Consider the following 19,947-nt stretch of genomic DNA (forward strand, 5'->3'; position numbering starts at 1 on the left):
CCACTGGAACTATCTGGAAAGTTTATTTAACTGGCAAGTGTCACTTTCAGAGGCATCCTCTGTTGTCAGCGTTGGAACTTCTCTCTGTAAAAAACATAAAATAAATCTCTCGAGTGCATGTAATAGCGCCTTCGTGCACTGGAGCTGTGATGTGAAGGTGTGCAGCAGTGGTGTGCACACGTGCCTGCCTCTCCCTCTGTATATGCCCTCGGTTGTGTGTATTTCTCTGCATGTTTCTGTCTGGGTGTGTGCGTGCATGTTTCCAGGTGTGTTTTGTGCACCAATGTATAAATATGTTGTGTGTGCACATGTCTGCTTGTGAGCGGCCCATCGTCTTCTGGGTGTTTGTGTGCCCTTGTGGGTCCGTTAGTGTGTGCATGCATGTGTGCGTGCATTTGTGCGTGTGCCCGCACACATCCCTGTCTCTGAAGCAGCATTTCATCTCTTAGCAGCCAGTGTGAAATTATGGGATGCATGACTTAGAAACAGATGTTCGTGGGGCACAGCTCGCAGTGCCAGGACCAGGTAAGTGCCCAGCGCCCAGTAAGTACACAGACACCTCTGGTGCCAGCAGCTGCAGGGCACAGGGGAGTGCCCGGGTCACGTGCTGCAGACACACAGATGCCAGGGCTCACAATAAAGCCAACCCTACGACGGTGCCAGGGACTTCTTGCACGAGAAGCCACCAGTGCACAACGGTGGCACATGCAGTGCTGCTGAATGGTGCTAACCCTGGGCAGAAAGGGTCACATCTGCACAGAGAGGCCCCCATCTCACTGCATGTGCTTGTTACAACATAGGTCTGTGCACACGTCAACTTATGGCAGTATAAATACTGTAAGTAATCACAACATGAAAGCAACACAAATAACATAGGCAGCCGAAGTCTTGATTGAAGTGTTTCTTCAAATCTGTTTTATTCACATCGCCCAGCCAACACGTGTTTCGTCAGGGCACGTCGCCCACAACTTCATCAGGGCTCTACAAGATGTACAATGGTTGCATGTTACAAACATGTAATTGCACCAATTACATCACCACTACTTTAATAATATCAACGTGCTCAAGTGACAGCATGTGTGAGCACATAGACCACACCCAGAGGACAGCATCCCAAGTTGTTTGTGCCTTCAGGGTAAGTGTCATCTGACCATGCATACGCAGTTTTACAAACGCTATTAGTTACACAGAACGTGCTCAGCGCAATAAGATGTCCTCCGTGCAAGCCTCAAAACATGAATAATAGTATAGACATCGCGGCGTGATGGGCTCTGAAACCAGGGACACCCATGTTAATCAGTGACCTATAATGTATGTATCAGTGAAGAGAAAACAGAAGAAAATAGAGAAAAGAAGTACCACCCTATGCCACAGCACATTACGTGCATCTTACCCAAAGCCAGTAGTTTCATCGACTTGTATGCTGCAAAGACAATAATGCCAAAGGGACTATCAGGCAAAAGTGCTATTTTTAATTGCACAAATTAAAGCACCCGAAACAAACAAGAGAGTCATACCTCTCCGCCTATTATACTTCCGTCCCGGCTACCGGGTGAAAACGGGAGATCTTGCTGAAAGGTGCTCAACAGTGTGTATCGCGGTCAGTACCAGAAATGCAAAATACTGGGGAGGAAAAACACAAATTCACCATGTATTAGTCACTGGTGTATAACGTTCAACACCATTTTTAAGTTAAACCTGAACTTCCTAAATTCATGTACAATGAGGTGTATTGATCTCCTGTGTTCATGTTTTTTGCCACAGTGAATATTTGTTTCACCAGTTCTGGTCACAGACAACACGCCAACATGTGACGTGGTTAGTTAATTTTGCTGCTACTGCAAGATCTCGTTCTGTGCACCTACTGGAATTCTAAAGATTGATCAAAAGTCATTTGTAGTAGGTTTGGAGTGACCGTGAAGATGACCGATTTCATATCTTCCTTCTTGGCCTCCTGGATAATCCCATAAATATGGGCATTGTCCTGCAGCTTTTATCTCCCAAATCCACAATTTTTATCCATAGTGTGTACAATTCCACAGCCCTATTGTGGTTGTGTGTCTACACACCTCTCGACGTCTGTAAATCGGTTTTCTGCGGATGTCAGTTCTTTATAAACAGAGGTGATCTCCAACCTAAGCGACTGTACTTCAATGGTCGTTGATGCCACAACCAAGTGCCGATGGATACTTTAATGTCTGTAAATTCTTTCAGCAGTTTGATCAAGCCTGGTTGTTGGACTGCAGTCGTGTCTGACATGTTCTGCCTCAGGATGTTTCGATTTCAGGTTACGGACTACAGCTTCAGTGAAAAGGAGTTCCCTTGTGTGTTTTGATATTGACATGTGCTAGGGGTATTAAAGCTTTTGTTGTGTCGGGAACTGTTGAAGATCTCTTCACCTCACTACAATAATGTAAAGAGTATTTTGCAGTGCCCTCCTCTGTTGCATAAATAGCTTGAGCTCCCATCATTTACATTAAAGCTATCTATGTTCATAGATGCTATTTTATAGCCTCCCCTTCAATCCCTGTATTTATCGTCTCTTTCCTGCTGAACAATTGGATGCAGCCCAGAGGCCAGCACTCTTTATTCCATCAATTTGGTAAACAGATGATTTTGGTGGGCCACTGCAGAGGTACGGTGTGGACAGCTTAGAAAACATTGCAAAAACTCTTTGTGGGAACAATGGGACCTTTTCAGTGTGCTTAGGAAGCAGAATTTGACTTTTAGTGTTAGAAATCCATGAGAACTCACAGACCACTATGAAGGTGGAAATGCTATGGTCTAAACAGGTGTGGTACTTTAGGGGCAATAAAAATCAAAGATTTGTGACCCAATTGCATTATTCCTCTTACATCAAACAGTGTAGGTACTTGACACATTATAAAAGAGTGCTCTGGTAAGTTATGAATAAACTGGGACGTGAAAATATCTTGGGAAAAGTTTACAACTTTGAGATGAGATGCCCTGGTAACCACGTGGTGAACGCATGTGGGATTGAAGTCAAACAGGAGACATCTTGCACTGAGTGCCAAGAGTAGGTAGTGTAGTCCATGAAAGAATAGAGGCCCTAACAGCTGCAAAAAGATGTTGATGGCAACGGAAGATAGAAAATATTAGGCAGAATACAGAAGTCTTGGACTTCAGGGGCAGTATTACATATGCTGTGCATTTTCCTTCATTGCGCAAGTCGCACCTTTAAAAAGGTGCGCCCAGTGCAATGAAGGAAAGGGCGCTGTATTATGGGGATTGCGATGTCCCCACTGCAGCTGTGAACTTGCTCTGCCCTGCAGCAGATTTATGTGAAATACTGAACAGCTGCTCTATTTTTCAGTGTGCAGGAGGCAGCCTGCCTGCACTTTTAAAGGAGATTAGAGATGCCCTTGCAGGCAGGTGTAGTCAGTGCCTGCACCTGCCTGCAAGGGCACGTCTGGGGTGTCCACACCCTTTACCCCCTGCAGATGGCTGCTCCCTGGAGGCGCACTGACAGTGTGCCACCTTTAAAGTGGTTCAGAAAAGGGGGTGGTGATGAACAGAGTGTCTGAATTAAGCAGACCACTCTTACCCAGTCCAAAGATCAGGGCTTGATCCATCACCGTTATTTAGCTCACTGCCCCATCCCAGCTCAGAACATGGCTATATGCAAATTAGTCTGTCCCTGGCCCAGTGCATCATGGGAACAGGGCAGACCAAACTACCAAGCCAATTCTTCACCAGAAAGGAGACAAGCTTCCGGGGACCGGTTTCTGCCATTCCAGGCGTCGTCGGCCCGGCTTGCTTGAATCCTGATGGAGCAGTGAGCAAGGGACTCATGTCTGAGTATACCCTTCCACGCTTATGGTGGACAAAATGATTCAGAAAAGGGGGTGGTGATGAACAGAGTGTCTGAATTAAGCAGACCACTCTTACCCAGTCCAAAGATCAGGGCAGTGGAGCACTGTCAGTGTGCCTCCTGAGGGCTTCTTTGCCTCTGCGTCCACGTTGGTAATATGGTGCGGGCGCAATGGGATTCCCTCATTTGCATGGGGCACGAACCCATGCAAATGAGGAAATGCCTTTTTGAAGTCAGCGCTGACGCTTTATGTGCGCCAGCACTAATGGTATTATAGAAGGACCCGCACAAGCGTCTGCAGCCTCTTCTGTAATATAAATGTGCCCCAGGGGCTCGCAAAGCAGGCACCGACACCTGTTGCGCCCCCAGGGCGTTCTCTGTAATACGGCCCCAGTATACTAAAAAGCGTCCGGCTTAGCTCTTGCAATGAAAATAAATATGAGGTTGAATGAGATATTTGTAAATGATAAGTTGTAAGAAGCAGTAGGAGCGGAGTAGGTGAGGAAGATCTCAAGCTCAGTACTGACCGCAGCAAAGCAGTAGAAGGTACCTGTTCTTCTCAGTTGTCCCGAGTACTGAAAATGCTTCCTGCCTTCAATCACTTAGTGCAATAAAAACAGGCGGTAAAAGATTACCAGATAGCCTCCTTGACCTAATCTTGATATTTTTGGAGAATGTAGTATGGGAACCAGACAGTGTCTAAGCCAGTGTCAAAGAGCATGGTGTGACCACTGGACAGTAGTGGAGGATGCCTATGAGGTATTAACCTGAACTATCAAGTCTTCAGCAACCACAGTGCAGAAAGCTAGAACAGAGTTGGACTTCACTCTTGTTACCTAGCACTGAGTGATGACTGAAAAACCACGTCAAGGGAATGGGTTGAAGTATGAACTACACGGTAGAAGCTCATGTCAAATAAACCATTCCAATTACCTGGCACTGAAAAACAACAATGGATAGTTTGTTAAAGTGGAATGCGAAAATCCTCATAGTAGCACTGTACAACATGTCTCAGGTCTGTCACTGCAACCTGTAGTGCAGTTTTAAACTACCATTTTCACCTGCCAAAATAAACATTTTGAAAAGTCAGAAATTTAGAAAAGGCAGACAGTAAGCAGAGATGCTAAAGCAAACTGGAGCCATAGCAACATACCAGGTGGCAAGAACTCAGTCAGGGCAATTGAAGAGCATGCTTTTCAGGTTCTTACGGAAAGTAAGCAACGAGTTCCAGTTCCAGAGAGCTACCGGAAGAGTTCCAGGCCTAATAAGGAGAAGGAGCGAAGGCGAGATGGAAGCATATGTAGGCAGCCAGAAAAGAAGGAGGGCGGGTGCGTTCTGGATGATCTGCAAGCACCCAGATATAGTACACTCTCATAGTCCAACCTGGACGATACTAGGGCCTGTAGCACTGTTGTCTGGGCACTTAGAGGACTCAGCCAGAGGATTTTCTTTTGCCATTTAAGAACGGAAAAGCAAGAGGCTTTAAGCTTGGAGACCTGCGGCTTATGGAAAAGATCCTTATCAATGATGAAGCCGAGATTCTTAACCTTAACCGGCAAGGGTAAAGGCCCCAGTGGATAACTACCCAAAGTTCGGGATTGTTTCCCAGAATCAGGACTTCGGTTTTATTGCCATTACGTTTTAGGGCATTTCTGTTCATCCAAAGGGCGACAACAATATACAGGCCTTGCCTGAGTGGGCAAGGATCTTGATTATGAGCATCAGATGCCCGTCGGGCATTGCAGAGCCGGCCCGACGAGGAGCAGGCTCAAATGATGAAGCATGACACCTAGCTTGCTGGGTATGTGAGAGCCCTAGTTCCGAAAGGAGGAATTCCCCTCCTTGACCTCCTGTAATACATTGTCAGACTACACTAGCTATGACATTTTCTGTGTGATACTACATCACCAAGGAACTTCGTACTCCTATTTTTGTCAATCATCAGATAGTGAGAAAATAATCTGGCAGTCACCCGCGTACCGAAAATACGGTAAGGCCAGACTCTTCAATCCCTTCCATCAAGGGGCGAAGGTAAATGTTAAAGTGCAGGGGACTCAATATAGAGCCCTGTGGAACCCATAAGGTCAGTGTTAGGGTCATAGATGTATTGTTTGCTGATGAGACCTGAAACGTTCGATATTTCAGAAAGGAAGATAGCCACCTCAAGGTAACAACAACGATTTAAGCCTCCAATCTATCCAGAAGAATGGAGTGTGGGAACTTATCAAAAGCCGCACTTAGATCCAGAAGGACAAGGGTGGCAGTCCCACCAGAATAGAGTTCTTGCCTAAGTAGTTCTATGACTCCTAGTAGGGCGGATTTGGTACTGTGGCCTGCCCTAAACCCAGACGGGGACAGATGCAGCAGATTATAACCAGTGACGAAGGAAGAGAGGTGAGTGTTAACATGCTTTTCCAGAATTTTGGAAAAAACAGAAAGGAAGGAAAGTTTGACCAACAAGGAGGGTCAAGGTCATCCTTCTTGAGCAGAGGGAGTACCAAGGCATGCTTCCAGTTCTGAAGTACCTCACCCGTGATCAAGGAAGAGTTGAGGAGATCCAGAACTACTGTGAGGGCAGCCTCATCCATAAATCTAAGTTTTGATGGTGGGAGGGGATCAAGAGGAGAGCCAGACTTGATGGTGGCCAGTAAAGTTTTCAGTAGTGCTAAGTCCAAAAGGGGCCAGGCCCCGATTTCCAAGGACTTGTCTGACTTAACTATGGGCTGACAGTCAAAGGGACGCAGGTGCAAAAGCCCAAGCGATTGGGTGCCAGCATTTACGGAGTCACTAACACGGGAGCATCTACTTCTAACTGCCGGTGAATTAACTCTACTTTGCTCAGAAAAAAGGAGGCAAGCATGTCACGCTATGCTTGAGAAAGGGAGGGGGTGGTGTGAACTTGCTAGCTGCAGACCGATCCTTTACTACTTTAAACAAAGTCTTTTGACAGTGTTGGGCGTTGGTAATCAATTCTGTATAGTAGCCTGCACGTGCAGATTTGCACAAGGCATGGTATTTTTTCAATGCAGCTACATATTCTGTGTTTTTTGCCTGGGTGATGATGCTTCCTCCAACCCCTTCCGAGGGATTTACAGCCCTTTTTTCTGTGCGAAGGGTTTCATTAAACCAGGGGGCCGGAGGAAGCATTCTGCCTTGTGTTTTAGATGTTCAAGGCACAATTGAATCCGTAACTAGATGGTTTATTTTTGTTAGTTCTAGATAATGAGTTCCATTAGTAAGCTTCTAGGATAAGCTAAATGTTAATCTCTAATGTAAGCCCCACTAGGAGCAGCCTCCCTGCTGCTCAGCCCATACTCCAACTGACACTCACAGGCACCCAACATTCCAATTCATCACCATGCACCAACATTCCACACAGTACACTCATACTGGCTGAGCAGCAGGTATAGCAGTGGACCACTGGGAATATAAGCGAAGGAACCAGGGGAATAGCAGCATTTCAAAGCTGTTCAGGGCAGCAGTTCAAAGAGGCTATCCTCAAACTTAATTAGCCACAATGATTAAATCTACCTTCAGAGGCAATCCGCCCCACGCTGCAGCACCATCCTTGAAGCCAGCGTTGTACGGGAGAGGAGAGCCTTCCGACTTCCCCAACCTTGCAGGTGAGCCATATATGCCTTGCTCGTACTGCAATGAGCCACGCACCTTCAGGAAATATCCGTATGGCTCAGAAAAGAGGCTGTGCATAGGGGAGACCCTGAAGGAGCCTTCAACGAGACGCCGTTTCCCTCCATGTCCATGTCTGCTCGCTGCAGACTGGTTTGCGGGCCGTAGCCTGAAGATTTGGGGCTAGGAGACAGGCTTAGGTGATGAAGGAGATGGTGCAATCACCTAAGTGTGTATACTGGGCTCAACCTTCCATTTTTTTCAGAGCGTTTACAGATTCAATTTTTTGTTTTATCTGGGACCAACCCTTTTCTTTACCCCTCCCCTGCTGGTGACGAAACCGCTCCGTCACCAGCTGCAGTTGCGCTGTGCTGATGATGGAGCGGTTCCGCTCGGCGCGGATTTCGCGCCTGCGCTGAGCGTTCCATTAAGCGGGCGGGGCCGTGACGGAACCGCCCCGTCATGAGCACAGCGCGACCGCGACTGGTGACGGAGCGGTTCCGTCACCAGCATGGGGGTGCCGCGCGCCCCCCGACCCCTTAGCGCTGCGGCGAAATCGCCACCGCAGCGAAGGGGTTAAAGATGAATCTGAAGTAACTGATGGATACAAGCTTAAACTAACCGAGGATAATATTTAAATGCCAACTGTATCTTGAGCTTGTTGAGGAATTTAAAAGCTTAAGGACTTTCCTGTAGCTACAAATATTATTCATTGCTAAAGTGTTATCTTACCCTAATAAAACATGTGAAATTCCATCTACTGTAGCATATTTCCCCTTATTTTTTCAAGGGACTGTACTGTTTCTGGGGTTTTCCTGACTTGCCCTCTTTAATAAACTATGAAGTTCATCCCAATTGTTGTGTGGGAATTTGTATCCTTTCCCTTGTAAATACTTAATCCCTTGAACATTTATAAAATAACTGCATTTTTGTTGCTGTTTCTCTCTCTCTGTCTATACAGTTGGCTGAGAATCCACTTGCTGCTCATCAACCTAGCTACAAGGATGAGCCAAGGAACCTTGAGAACAACCTATTTACCTCTGTGGACTGGACTGTGAGGCACAGAACAACACATCAAATTTGAATCTTAAAACGGCCACAAAAAGTAAACAGTGGTTTAACAAACAACTCACAATGGTATATCTTGACCCATAGGTACTCGATTGGAAAACGCGTTTCATCTTGCCTGCTAACAAGGAGTAAACCAACCACCATTCACCACCTACTCGCATCAGAATAAATACGCACACACAAAATCATCAATACATTTGCATACTAGTTAGATTCAAGCCAGAATTACGAAATATATAATTTATTTTTTAACATTGTGCAGGTCATAGTTTACAGTCATTTAATCAAATGTTAAAAGGCACTTAAAACATGAAAAATCTTTAGAAAATACAGATTTTACTTTTGGTAGTGAAAATAGGCAAAATAGCACTTTGCATATCAGCACAGATGCTGTAATTCCATAGAATAGTATCTGTTTACTGCTTGGAAAAAGAGCAATATTTTACATAAACATTGCTTGTTTTCCGCAAAATATTCTTCAAATATATAATGGTTGGAATGAAGCTTTCTAGAGTTCATACTTCACATAACCTGCATGTGCAGTGGTACCGATATAAATATTATCACACCAAGGATGTTAATTTAGAACATAACAGAAGGTGGTCTATTTTGTACCACTAACACTTTAAATACTTCGATGTTTACAGTCACAACAAACAGAAACATAACTGTGTTTAAGCTGCAAACTAAAATAGAAGGTATTAACATAATATGCAGGGCGCTAAGTAGCACAAACAGTATGATAAATGTTTCTTAGTTACACACTTAATGGATGGTTCTAATCAAAGTGATAACACCTACCCTATCTACTTTCTACTACTGCATTAACACCATTCATGAGTTAGCAAACTATTAGTACTCATTAGGCTCACTTTATGCTGCAAGGAGGTCTCATGAACGCAGTTAAGCAGAATAAGAAAGGCTTTGGAAAGGCATCAAAAGGTCAAGGACTGCAGACAAATGATATTGCTGAAATATAGGCAATAAACTGAACAAAATGCTCGAAGAAAGTAGACATTCTTTAAATAACACTGGGCTGGGGTGGAAATCTATACTTGGATGCCCTTATTTCAGTCATCTGGCTGGACTTGTTCTTAGGTTTCGAAGCTCTTCTACATCAGGAAATGTTTGTCCTTTTTACGTCCATCAACACCAGATTACCGTATTTGCATCAAAATGTAGATAGTTGCCTTCAAAAACACAGAAAAGGAGATGATGCCCTTCTCTAACTCTAGGCTTTAGTTTTTGTTGTCACTGGCTGTTTTCCAGGAGTGGAGGTAGAACGTTGATTAGAGCTTCCTATTTTAATGGCCAAAAACTAACCACAGGCAGGAAAAACCTTAGGGAAAAGCAATTTAAAATAGGATTGGTGTGAGCGTCTAGCTTTATGGTGCATGCTGTATCTAGTTTCCAGTGTAATAATGGCCGCCCTATAGTGTGTCAAGTTTAGTTAAATCAATACTCATCGGGACACTAAAAAAATATACTATTTGTGTTTCCTCTGACAGTCTTGAGAGGTAACCCACCCTGTGCGCTAAATAAATAGATGTGAAATTCGCTGTATTTTCCTAACATAGGCCCCCTGGTGCTTTATACAATGCACATGAATTATACATATTTTTTGTCTGATCCATGAAAGTTCATTAGTTGACATGTCCTGATCCGCTGGCCTCGCCCTTGGAACGAGCATCATTTCCTTGATTATTTCTTGAACAATCAAGTGGCTACTCACAAAAGAAAACTGCAGGTACAGCTCTGGTAAAATGTGATTTGCAACTTTCAATATTGTAAGTGTCAGATCAGCAAATTGTTTAAAACAAACAAAGAAAAACAAAACAAAAAAACACAATGTTTTTTTCATTGGGCAAGATAAATAGACTAAGTATGCAAAAATACAAAACCTGTAAGGGTACATAAAAATAAATATCATGGAAATGTCTTCATGTATATTATTTACACTTTCGGTTTAAGTTAACCAGAAATAATTATTTACTGAGACTGATCAATAATGATTATTGCTAGAAATGTCTACATAGACGAACGGTTAAATTACATTAAGGGTTTGATTTAGAATACAGTTACTCCGTTAGTATTTTTCTGTCGCCCTGATGGACTAACCGCACTCCAAATTTAGAGATGTCTTCTGCCTCAGTGGACATCTCTGACACTGGCAGGAAGAAGGATGATCCTGTCAATGTACTGAAAGTGTGCAGTTCGTTAAGCGAAAGTGAGCCATACAGCGCACTTTCAATTTATTTTTATATTTTCGAAAAGAAAATTACAAAGCTGGATTTTCTTTTAGAAAAAAAAGCAATGGCCTTTACCCCATGGTGTAGGGGCTAATGAAATGTTCTCACTTTCACTTACCGCACATTTTCAATGGTGGTAAGCGAAAGTAAAAACCTGCCATTTGTTCGCCCATTCTAAATAGGGTGGACACATGGCAAAACCTCAGACAGCCCTTACTATGTCAATGGCAGGGATGGAGTACTGTTCGCCACTGATGTGCTGAAGGTCTTCAAATGAGGCAGTTGGACCTTCAGTACAACATACAGGGTAAGGGTACTCTGTCGCCGCTGCAATGAAGCAAGCTTTCCACCACACTCTAAAACAGGCCCTAAGGCTTTTCAATCAACAACTTCAACAGAAGAACTTTAAAAAAAACTGAATAGATTATAATAGGCAAATATAGATCATTTGGGCTTGCTACAAAAAAGAAGTAATAATTAGGTCTGGGCGGAATTTTTTATTCCGCCAGCAGACTCGGGGGAATTTGGTAATTCCACGTTACTTTTGTGACGTGGAATTACAGATAAATTTCACTGGCGAATTAACTACTTTAATCTGCAGGGGTTTTTAAACATGGAAGGACTGCTCATTCCTCCCCTCTGTTTAAAAAGCATTGCATACCTCCTCGGCGCCTTTAAATACTCTGCAGTGATTAAAAGTTTTATTCAATGCAGTTTCTAAATGTAGAGGGACTGCTCCCTCTTCCCTCAGTGTTCAGAAACCACTATCTCTCAGCATCCTTGCATACTCTGCTGTGATTAGTACTTTTAAATCAATGAGGAGTACATAAGGGTGCTTGAAGGCCACACTATTTTCCTAGGGAAAATGCATGCTTGCATCCATTTTTGAATGTTTGGGTGTTATTTGCGCTAAGAAAATAGCGCCAAATGCCGACTCCGCACGCTATTTTTGTTTAGACAGAATGCATTCTTGCATACATTTTTGGACGCAAGAGGGCATTTTGCATTAAGAAAATAGTGCCAAATGCCCAGTTGTGAAATTCCGTGGAATCTAACACCCTTTGTAATAATGCAGACATTAGAAATATGTTCAATCTTGAAAATGGACCCACAGAGGGCCAATAACTTAAAAGCCTTTAAAAAATCACAATATAAAAAGCTGAATATGAAATCACCCATTAACAATGTACTCATATATTCCATTGAAGGATAAACAGTTTTGAAATATATGAAATCACCTGGGCTGTATAGTGAACGTTATTCAAACATTGTAGGAAAGCAAGGTGCAGGCTCCGTGGCGCTCTGTATAGGGAGTGTCAAAAAACATTTGCAATTTCATCAACAACTTGTAGTCAATGGTTTGCTGGTAAACCATGTTGCAGACAATTATTAACTTGGTTAATGAAATATCCCTTCCTCTGAAATCCAACACTGTTTTCGAAGTCTGATCTTGATGCGCAACTTCGGTTCATAAAGTTGCATCCATCCATGAATACGATTGTTTCTTTTGATCGATCACAGATGCAATATCTTTTAGACAATGCCTTTGGAGTATTTTGATTTATCAGCTGTGTCTTCTTTAAATTGTTTGTTTATATTCTCATGTAAGATGGGATTGTATCTGTATTTGTATCCATATGGACGGAGGTGGTAAGTGAAGTATTCCAACTCGTACATTTTTGTAGAGTCAACATAGTGGAACGACACTGTCAAATCTGAACAGCAGCCAGCACCCTAAAATGAAAGAGAAATGTTTCAGAAATATATTATAGCAACACTTGTTTTCCGAAGTTTCTAGGAGCAAATAAATATATTTGTATTGATGCTGCATCATGAAAAAAGGTATTGCTCTCCTGCTATACACTAGTGCAAGTACCACCTTTAACTCCTTTCGCTAGACAATATTTTGCAAAGCAACACACAGACAAAAAGGCCACTATAACAACCACCATATTCATTATTTAGTAAAATGTCTCCAAGAAGACAAGCTTTCTGGTTTACCAAATCTAAAATTCATCCAGTTTTACAGACATTTCTTTAGAGGAACAAAATGTAACCAAACGTTGCAATTTATATCACAAAGTTTTAAGGGCCTTGATTAAAAGGCTTAAGATCTCCAGGCAGTTAACATCAGATATAAGTGCATCAAAATTGGCTTAAGTCAAAAACCAATTGTTAATTTGAAGTATTTTTCAAACTGTGGAAATTCCCCTAAAACTATTCAAAACACACTAGTAATTTGCAGGGCAACACCGACACAGACCTGCGCGAGCTCGGTTGACATGCTTACTCAGTGTAATTGCTGGATGCCCTCTGCTTTCTCAATGCTATAGCTAAGCTTGTTAACTAGCTGCTCAACTCTTTTGCCCTGCTGCTTTTCTCATCTGTGTTGAAAATGCCTTCCAGGCCAAGGAGCACTGAGACACTGACCCAAAACACCAACATGTTCCCTCTCTTCCTCACCAGATACCGCTGCCAGGCTGTGGGCTGGTGATGGGCAGAGTGGATCTCATTAGCAGGGTAACAACCACAATCATGGAGGGGGCAGGGAGGAGGGGATGGAGTAGTTCAGCCACTGAGCTGGTTGGCACTGCCTTGAACCATATGAAAGAGCTATATGTTAATTGTGCTGCAATGGACTGGGCACCAGCTGAAGCCATCACAACACAATAGGAGCGAGACAGGTGGGGTCCTGCTTTCCTTACCTTCCCTCTTGGTCTACCATCTTCAATTGTGGCTCTCTTCTCTTCATTTTGAGGTCGCTGGGCACTGTGTTGTGGTCCTAAGGCTGGGAGCCGTCAATAACCTCCAACTCTCTGAGGGGGACCCCTTAGGGATTTTTCGTGGGACATGCTTTCTACAGTAGGGCCAAGCGCTGAGGCACACTCCCCGCTAGTGTATAATGTGAATGTGGTGCTCCATCTCCAGCATTGTGCACATATTCTTCACTCTACATGTGCCCGTCTAGCAGACAGTCAAGGCCCAATTGCCCGCCACCAGAGGGGACTAATCTGTAGTTAGAGCCCGCTCTTTTAGGTGGCACAGCTGGCGTGGGTGAGTCCATTTACAGAGCTCAAACCCAGTTAAAGACAAACTGCACCACAGCGACTCCATTGTCTACATTGCAACCTACAAGTCGAAACGGACAAAGACTGCATAGGGATCCAGTGTGAAAGTGCCTGTCCTGCAGACACGGTCATGGCTAGCAGGCCTGTGTGGTAGATCGGAGACCCTTCAAGTTGCCCGTGTACTTGGTTCCCTTGGTCTAGGGACCCCAGATTGGCCTATGACCCGAGCAGAAAAAGGCCTTGCCTGGCTTCTCCGGAAGGAAACAGATGCTTCAGGAATGAGTAGGAATAAGGGGCTAGATCAACCCAGCAGCCACCAGTGAATGTTCTCACAGGTAAGAGCATGGATTCCCCAATCATGGACTCAACACCACACCCATTAGCAACACTAATAAACTGGACGCTATCCTAAAGGCCATTGGCATGACCAGAACGTCTCCGGAGACCAAAATTGATGCAGTCTTGCACCCATGATTGAGGAATTCCTAACTCACATACGGATACCCTCAGTCCAACTGGACCAATGAGGCATGATGGACGCCCCATAGCAGACTACGAGGTCAAGGAAGCCATACACAGCCTTAATACAGGGAAAACTTTAGGCTTCAATGGCTTCCACCTTAAATTTCTTGGGACCTTATCTGGTGCTACAGCTGTCGCCGAGTGTTGGTGGGTAACCCGCAACTCCTGACACCAAAGGGGAGGGCTAAGGACCTCTAATTTCAAGCACCATTACCTATTGCCACATCTGCTATAGGTGAGCCGTTGCTTTTAGGGGTGCTCACTGGAGGATACTTGTTCAGGGAAAGGCCAACTACAACTTCAACACCTGCTAAAATGTTTCCTTGCATGTGCTAAGCTGGTAGGGAACAATCTTGGCTAATACAGAGAGTTCAGAACTGCTTTTGCCGACGCTTGCTCTTTACTAAACATGTGGTGCCCTATGTGTCTTCCATCCCTCTTTTGGGGTTGTTTGAATTATCAGGGTAGGTTCACAGTTGGGGACCCGGGCTTTTTGTAAAGCAATGGGTATTACAACACTGGGTGATTTATTCAGGATGGACAACTCCTCACATTGGCTGCAATTCAGCAACAATTCAAAGGTCAATTCTTAGCCCACAACTGAGATTAAAACATGCCAAGAAATCCGAGTTAAGACAGCCAGAGCGCCACAAACATTCATTCAAGATCGGTGGGGGCTGTCGGCTAGTGAGCTGGCTAAATAAATCCTTAGGAGAACATATGCAGATCATGCTAGAGTCTGCGCTAAGAATAGGAGAGAGATAGGGAGGGTGCTGCAAGATAAAGAACAGGGCACAGTGCCTGCATACCCGCACACTGTTTCATGCTCACCAGATTGAAATACATTCAGCTCAATGTTCTTCACAGAGCATATTTGTCCACGGACAAAATTAACAAAATCTACCCAGAGCAACATGTTCCCAATGTGAGGATTCCTCAGTAGATCTCCAGCACATGCTTTAAAGGTGCACCTCCTACCTGGCTATTGGCCTACAGTCCCTGGTTTACTCACTAATATCACAGGCTTTCTCAATCTTCAGAGCTGGGAGGTATGTGCTCTGAGCCACTTCAAGCGAACCAAAAAGAATAAGCTAGCTTTCAGTTTTCTGGACTTGCCCTACTCCTACTTAACCACTTGGATGCTAAGGCACTTTATGGATTTTACTGTAATTTCCATTGAAATCAATGGAAACTCCATGACGAGCTGAGCTCGTCATGAGCGTCCAAGGGGAGCCATAACCTTAAGATGGAGAGTGCAAGAGTCCCCCCTCCCTGTAGATGGCCTGGCAGCTCACCACTCTGAAGTCGGCTAAGGCCGGGAGCAAAGCCCTGAGACGAGGAAGGCAATGGCCTTCGCAAATGCCCCAGGGATAATAAGTGGGAGGACATACTTCATAATTTTAAAAGCACTATGAACGACGGTGCTCTACCACTGTAGCTGTCTGTAAGAAAGATGACACCTCTCCTAATGGAGGCTCTTGGGCTTTGTGTAACACTCAGCACTCAATTCTCTCATGCACCCCTGCCTGCACAGATTTTTTTTCTCTTTGGTATTAATGCTCCGTTATAATATTTAAACACATCGATTGACTTTATGATATGAACAAGGCCATGGACAGTACAGATAACCGACAATTAAATACGATAACAGGATGGTATTCGGTATGCTCTGTGCAGGACTATCTGAATTCTATGACCAAATGCTGTAATATTGCATTTTGTGTCTTGGTTCAAGTTGAAATACTGTGGAAAACGAATCCTAAATCAGAGAAAAGGCAGTTTCCGGGCTGAATAACTTTTGAACGCAAACATCACTGTTGGTATATTCCATACAGGCTGCATTCTTTACATTCTGCATTGTGATATAGAGTACGGTCAGCTAGTGGTCATGAACAGTACTGTAAGAGTTACACTTTTTGGCTAAAGGATTGCAATTCTTACTTTTCTGAAATAGTATTATATACACTTATGTACAGCACTAGGACACCGTTCAATGCATTTCTCAAACAGTAGATATTGAATGTATCTTGGTTACTCATTAAAGGTATAAAGAACTATATAAATGTATGTACAATACGATATGCATTGTTCTTTGTAATCATGGTTTCTATTGTGTCTGTTGTGTGGACAACAACTGCTGTTCTGTGGTTCTACATTTTACTGCATATTTATACATGTTTGACGTTGTCAGTTTCTTAACTAACTGAAAACTATGTCACACAAACCAACCCACCCCAAAGGCCCATCTCACCTACACCTCTAAACCAGGCTGACCACGTTGCCATCCCACTCTCCCTACTCAGGATCCTATCAACAAACCAAGGTCAACACAGAAGATCAAACCTTCAGACTGCGACAGACAGTCGTTTGGACTCATCTCTCATCAGATCAACTCATTGCGAACACCCTTCTAAAGAACTTTAATACCTTTTTGGAAAATTAGGAGAACATCCACGCTTCGATTAAAACATGGAACTCAAAGTCTTCAGCACTCTAAAGACACTGAAAACAATAAATGACCCACTGCCAGACTCACTAATAATAAATGACCCACTGTGAGAGCCACACACAGTGGGTCTGCAGGACTCCAATCCCCAGGCTCCCCCGCACCGCATTACCACACCTGAAGGCGCCCGGAGGCACATTAAAGCATCGAGCGGGGTCCCGCAGTTCGGGGCGCCCTACCTAATGCCAGAAGCACTGCCAGCAGCACCGGGGTGAGAGCCACGCACAGTGTGTCTGCACGACTCCAATCCCCAGGCTCCCCTGCACCGCATTGCCACACCTGCAGCGCCCGGAGGCGCATCAAAGCATCAGCAGGCTCCCGCAGCGCGGGACGGGTGGGCCCGTCTGCGCCAGTCACAGCCAGGAAGAGGCAGGCAGGGCCACTCCCCTTTCATCTGAGGATCTGGGGCACAGACTAGTGACGGAGTTTGTTGCAGGTACTATTTTGCACTCGACATTACTGCCATTCTTGAGCTCGTTGGTAGTATTGGTGTTCTCTTGTTAAGAGTTCAATCCCCTTATATCATACTATATCAGGACCACTTGTAACTCTTCCTAAAAAAAACTACAGGGGCCTAGACTTTGAATTTTAAACTCTGGTGCCCGTCCCGCACTTGGTATCTCAGCTTTTTATACGGATTTTACATTTTTTATATTACTGCCATTTATTTGCACTTTTGCACTTATAGCACAAACATATTGCTCTGTGAGCGTTTATTGTTGATATTGTATTGGTTTATGCTTTAAGTACTGTACTGCTGTACTAGGCACTTTCATCTAGGGTTTGGCATCGATCTTTCTATTTTTGTGGACTATATGTTTTTATATCATTACTGCTAAACAACATATATGCATTTATGTATTTTTTAGCGCTAACACATTACCCTGTTGAAATTTTTATGGTTGTATTACTTTTTTCTTCTCTCTGGTACTGTATTGCATTTTGCACTTTGTATATTGCAGAAGACACTTTGTCCCAAACTCGATGTAGTACCCCTGCAGAGATCTATATTAATTTAGTGTCCTCTGAGATAGTCAATATGAGTAGACAGAAGAGAAATCTGGGGAAAGTGTGGCAGAACTTTAGATGCCTTTATTCTGAGGGCAGAATCAGTCTCTTGCTCATATCTGGAGCAAGAACTTCGCCCTGGTAAATCTAAAACTACAACTAGAGGGCAAAAGGCCGAACTGAAGATTACTGGTATCATTGGTCCACCCCCCGTAAAAAGGAAGAAGCGGGGATTAACCAATCTAAATAAATCGACCCAGGGCACTACCGGAAGGAAGACATTAGCTGTGCCAACCATGAATGCTTGTAAAGAGGGTCTCCCTACTCAGACGAACCAGTTAATATTGGGGCAACCTATCGACAGTGTGACAGTACACAGGAGGTGAATTTCTGGGGCAGGTTGGAAACCATGTTGTCTTCTCTACTAGATCCAATTATTAAAAAAATTGGTTTTGTTGAAGGTAGGTTGTTAAAATGAGAGGGGCTGGTGGGTCGCAAGCAGTCGGATACAGCTTCAGCTAGCACAAACACTAGTAAAGACCTCATTGCCACCGGGGTAAAGGAGTAGGGGTAGGTTCAGTAGAGAGGCTTGCAGTGAATAGCGAGGTGGTGGATAAGAGCAGCTCTAAAATCACCAGAACTGATAGGGTGGACACTACAGAAATGTCATGTCAGTCCCCTATTAGGGCAGGATCATCTGTGTCTCACAAGGTAAGGAGGCCAGAGGGAAGGGACATACAGATAGTAAGTCTCCCTATTATTGACCTCCCACCTGAATCCACCCCATATATAGTGGTTTTGGGGAGTGTCTCCTCCCTCCCCAAAGGGGTTAAGGAAGATTATGGGCAGCTGATGAACAAAGTAAATCACTGGTTTACACATACTACTACCCTAGGTGTTGGCCTGACTAGAAACATCCTCATGGCTCGTAAGGTCAGCTGGATAAGGAACATACGCAAAATGGGCTCTGGTGACTGCGTGATTGCAAATTTTGATAACCCACATATTGCTGTCCGTATATTAGCTGGGGATAATGGCCTCTCCCCTTCACAGGGATCTGTCATTAGGGTTTTACCTTTGGGTTACTTCTATAAGCCAGGTCCGCCTAGGGACATGATTGAAAATGTCCCCAGCGTATTTCCCGGAGGTGGGCGGCCAAGTAGACTAGCATTTAGGCAACAGCTTAACGCCAGGGTTTACCCACCCCCGAAATTAGACCGGCAGTTCGGCACTGACCTCTTATTAACATCAAACAATCGTTTTGCTGCTTTAACAGGTTTGGAGGATTGTGATTGACTAACCCCTGAGCCGGACCTGGTTGTTCTCACGGAGTCCCCAAAGGAGGCAGCCTCAAGGCCCTTAGATGTTAGTCCAAACAACTTCCTATCCTGGAACATTGCTGGGTTGGCCAACAAGCTCCATGACCCTCTGTGGGTACAATATGTAAGGCAATTTACGGTAATTATCCTTCAGGAAACATGGTCAGTGGATTGTGACCTATTTCTGGAAGGTTACAATGCTTTCTTTGTGCCGGCTATCTCATTGGTGAGTGGAAGACCAAAGGGTGGTCTAGTTGTGTTTATCTCGGTAGCCGTTGACTGCCAGATCCAAGTAATACCAACTACCCATCCTGGAATTTTGGCTATGTCTGTAAAAAGGGGAGATTCCAGATGGAGGATTGTTAATTTTTATAACTCGGTAGCCTATCACACGAGGCTTCTAATATCACCACTTTGGGAATGATCATAAGACAATCTTTGGGACTCAGTTTACATAACCTCCTGGTTTCTGGGGATTTTAACATACACCCCTGTGGTAACCCACCATTATCTTGCATTTCCGAGCTGGGCTGCCCACGTATGAGGGGCTTTCATTTTGAACATCATATCCAGGGGGAACTGCTAAATTATATGATGAATGAATTGGATTTGGTGGCCTTGATGTCTTTAACTGACCCACATACTAAGTTCTCTGTGCCAACGTTTAAAGGGCACGATAGGGGGTTATTTATTGATTTTATCTTATTAATTTCCTCCTTATTGCTATTCTCCTTCCATGGTTTTG

At 44.1% G+C, this 19,947-nt stretch overlaps 1 protein-coding gene across 1 annotated transcript in view; it reads right to left on the reverse strand.

The window, feature by feature from the left end:
- Window positions 1–8,755: 8,755 nt before the first annotated feature.
- C1GALT1 (core 1 synthase, glycoprotein-N-acetylgalactosamine 3-beta-galactosyltransferase 1) overlaps window positions 8,756–19,947 on the reverse strand; it is a 152,037-nt gene continuing 140,845 nt past the window's right edge. The window contains exon 5 of the mRNA XM_078663719.1: window positions 8,756–12,513. Within this exon, the coding sequence (XP_078519845.1) occupies window positions 12,313–12,513 (201 nt within the window). The 3' untranslated portion in view covers window positions 8,756–12,312. The remainder of the gene's footprint in view (window positions 12,514–19,947) is intronic.

Source organism: Lissotriton helveticus, chromosome 10 (genome assembly GCF_964261635.1).
Source record: "Lissotriton helveticus chromosome 10, aLisHel1.1, whole genome shotgun sequence".
Lineage (NCBI taxonomy): Eukaryota > Metazoa > Chordata > Amphibia > Caudata > Salamandridae > Lissotriton > Lissotriton helveticus.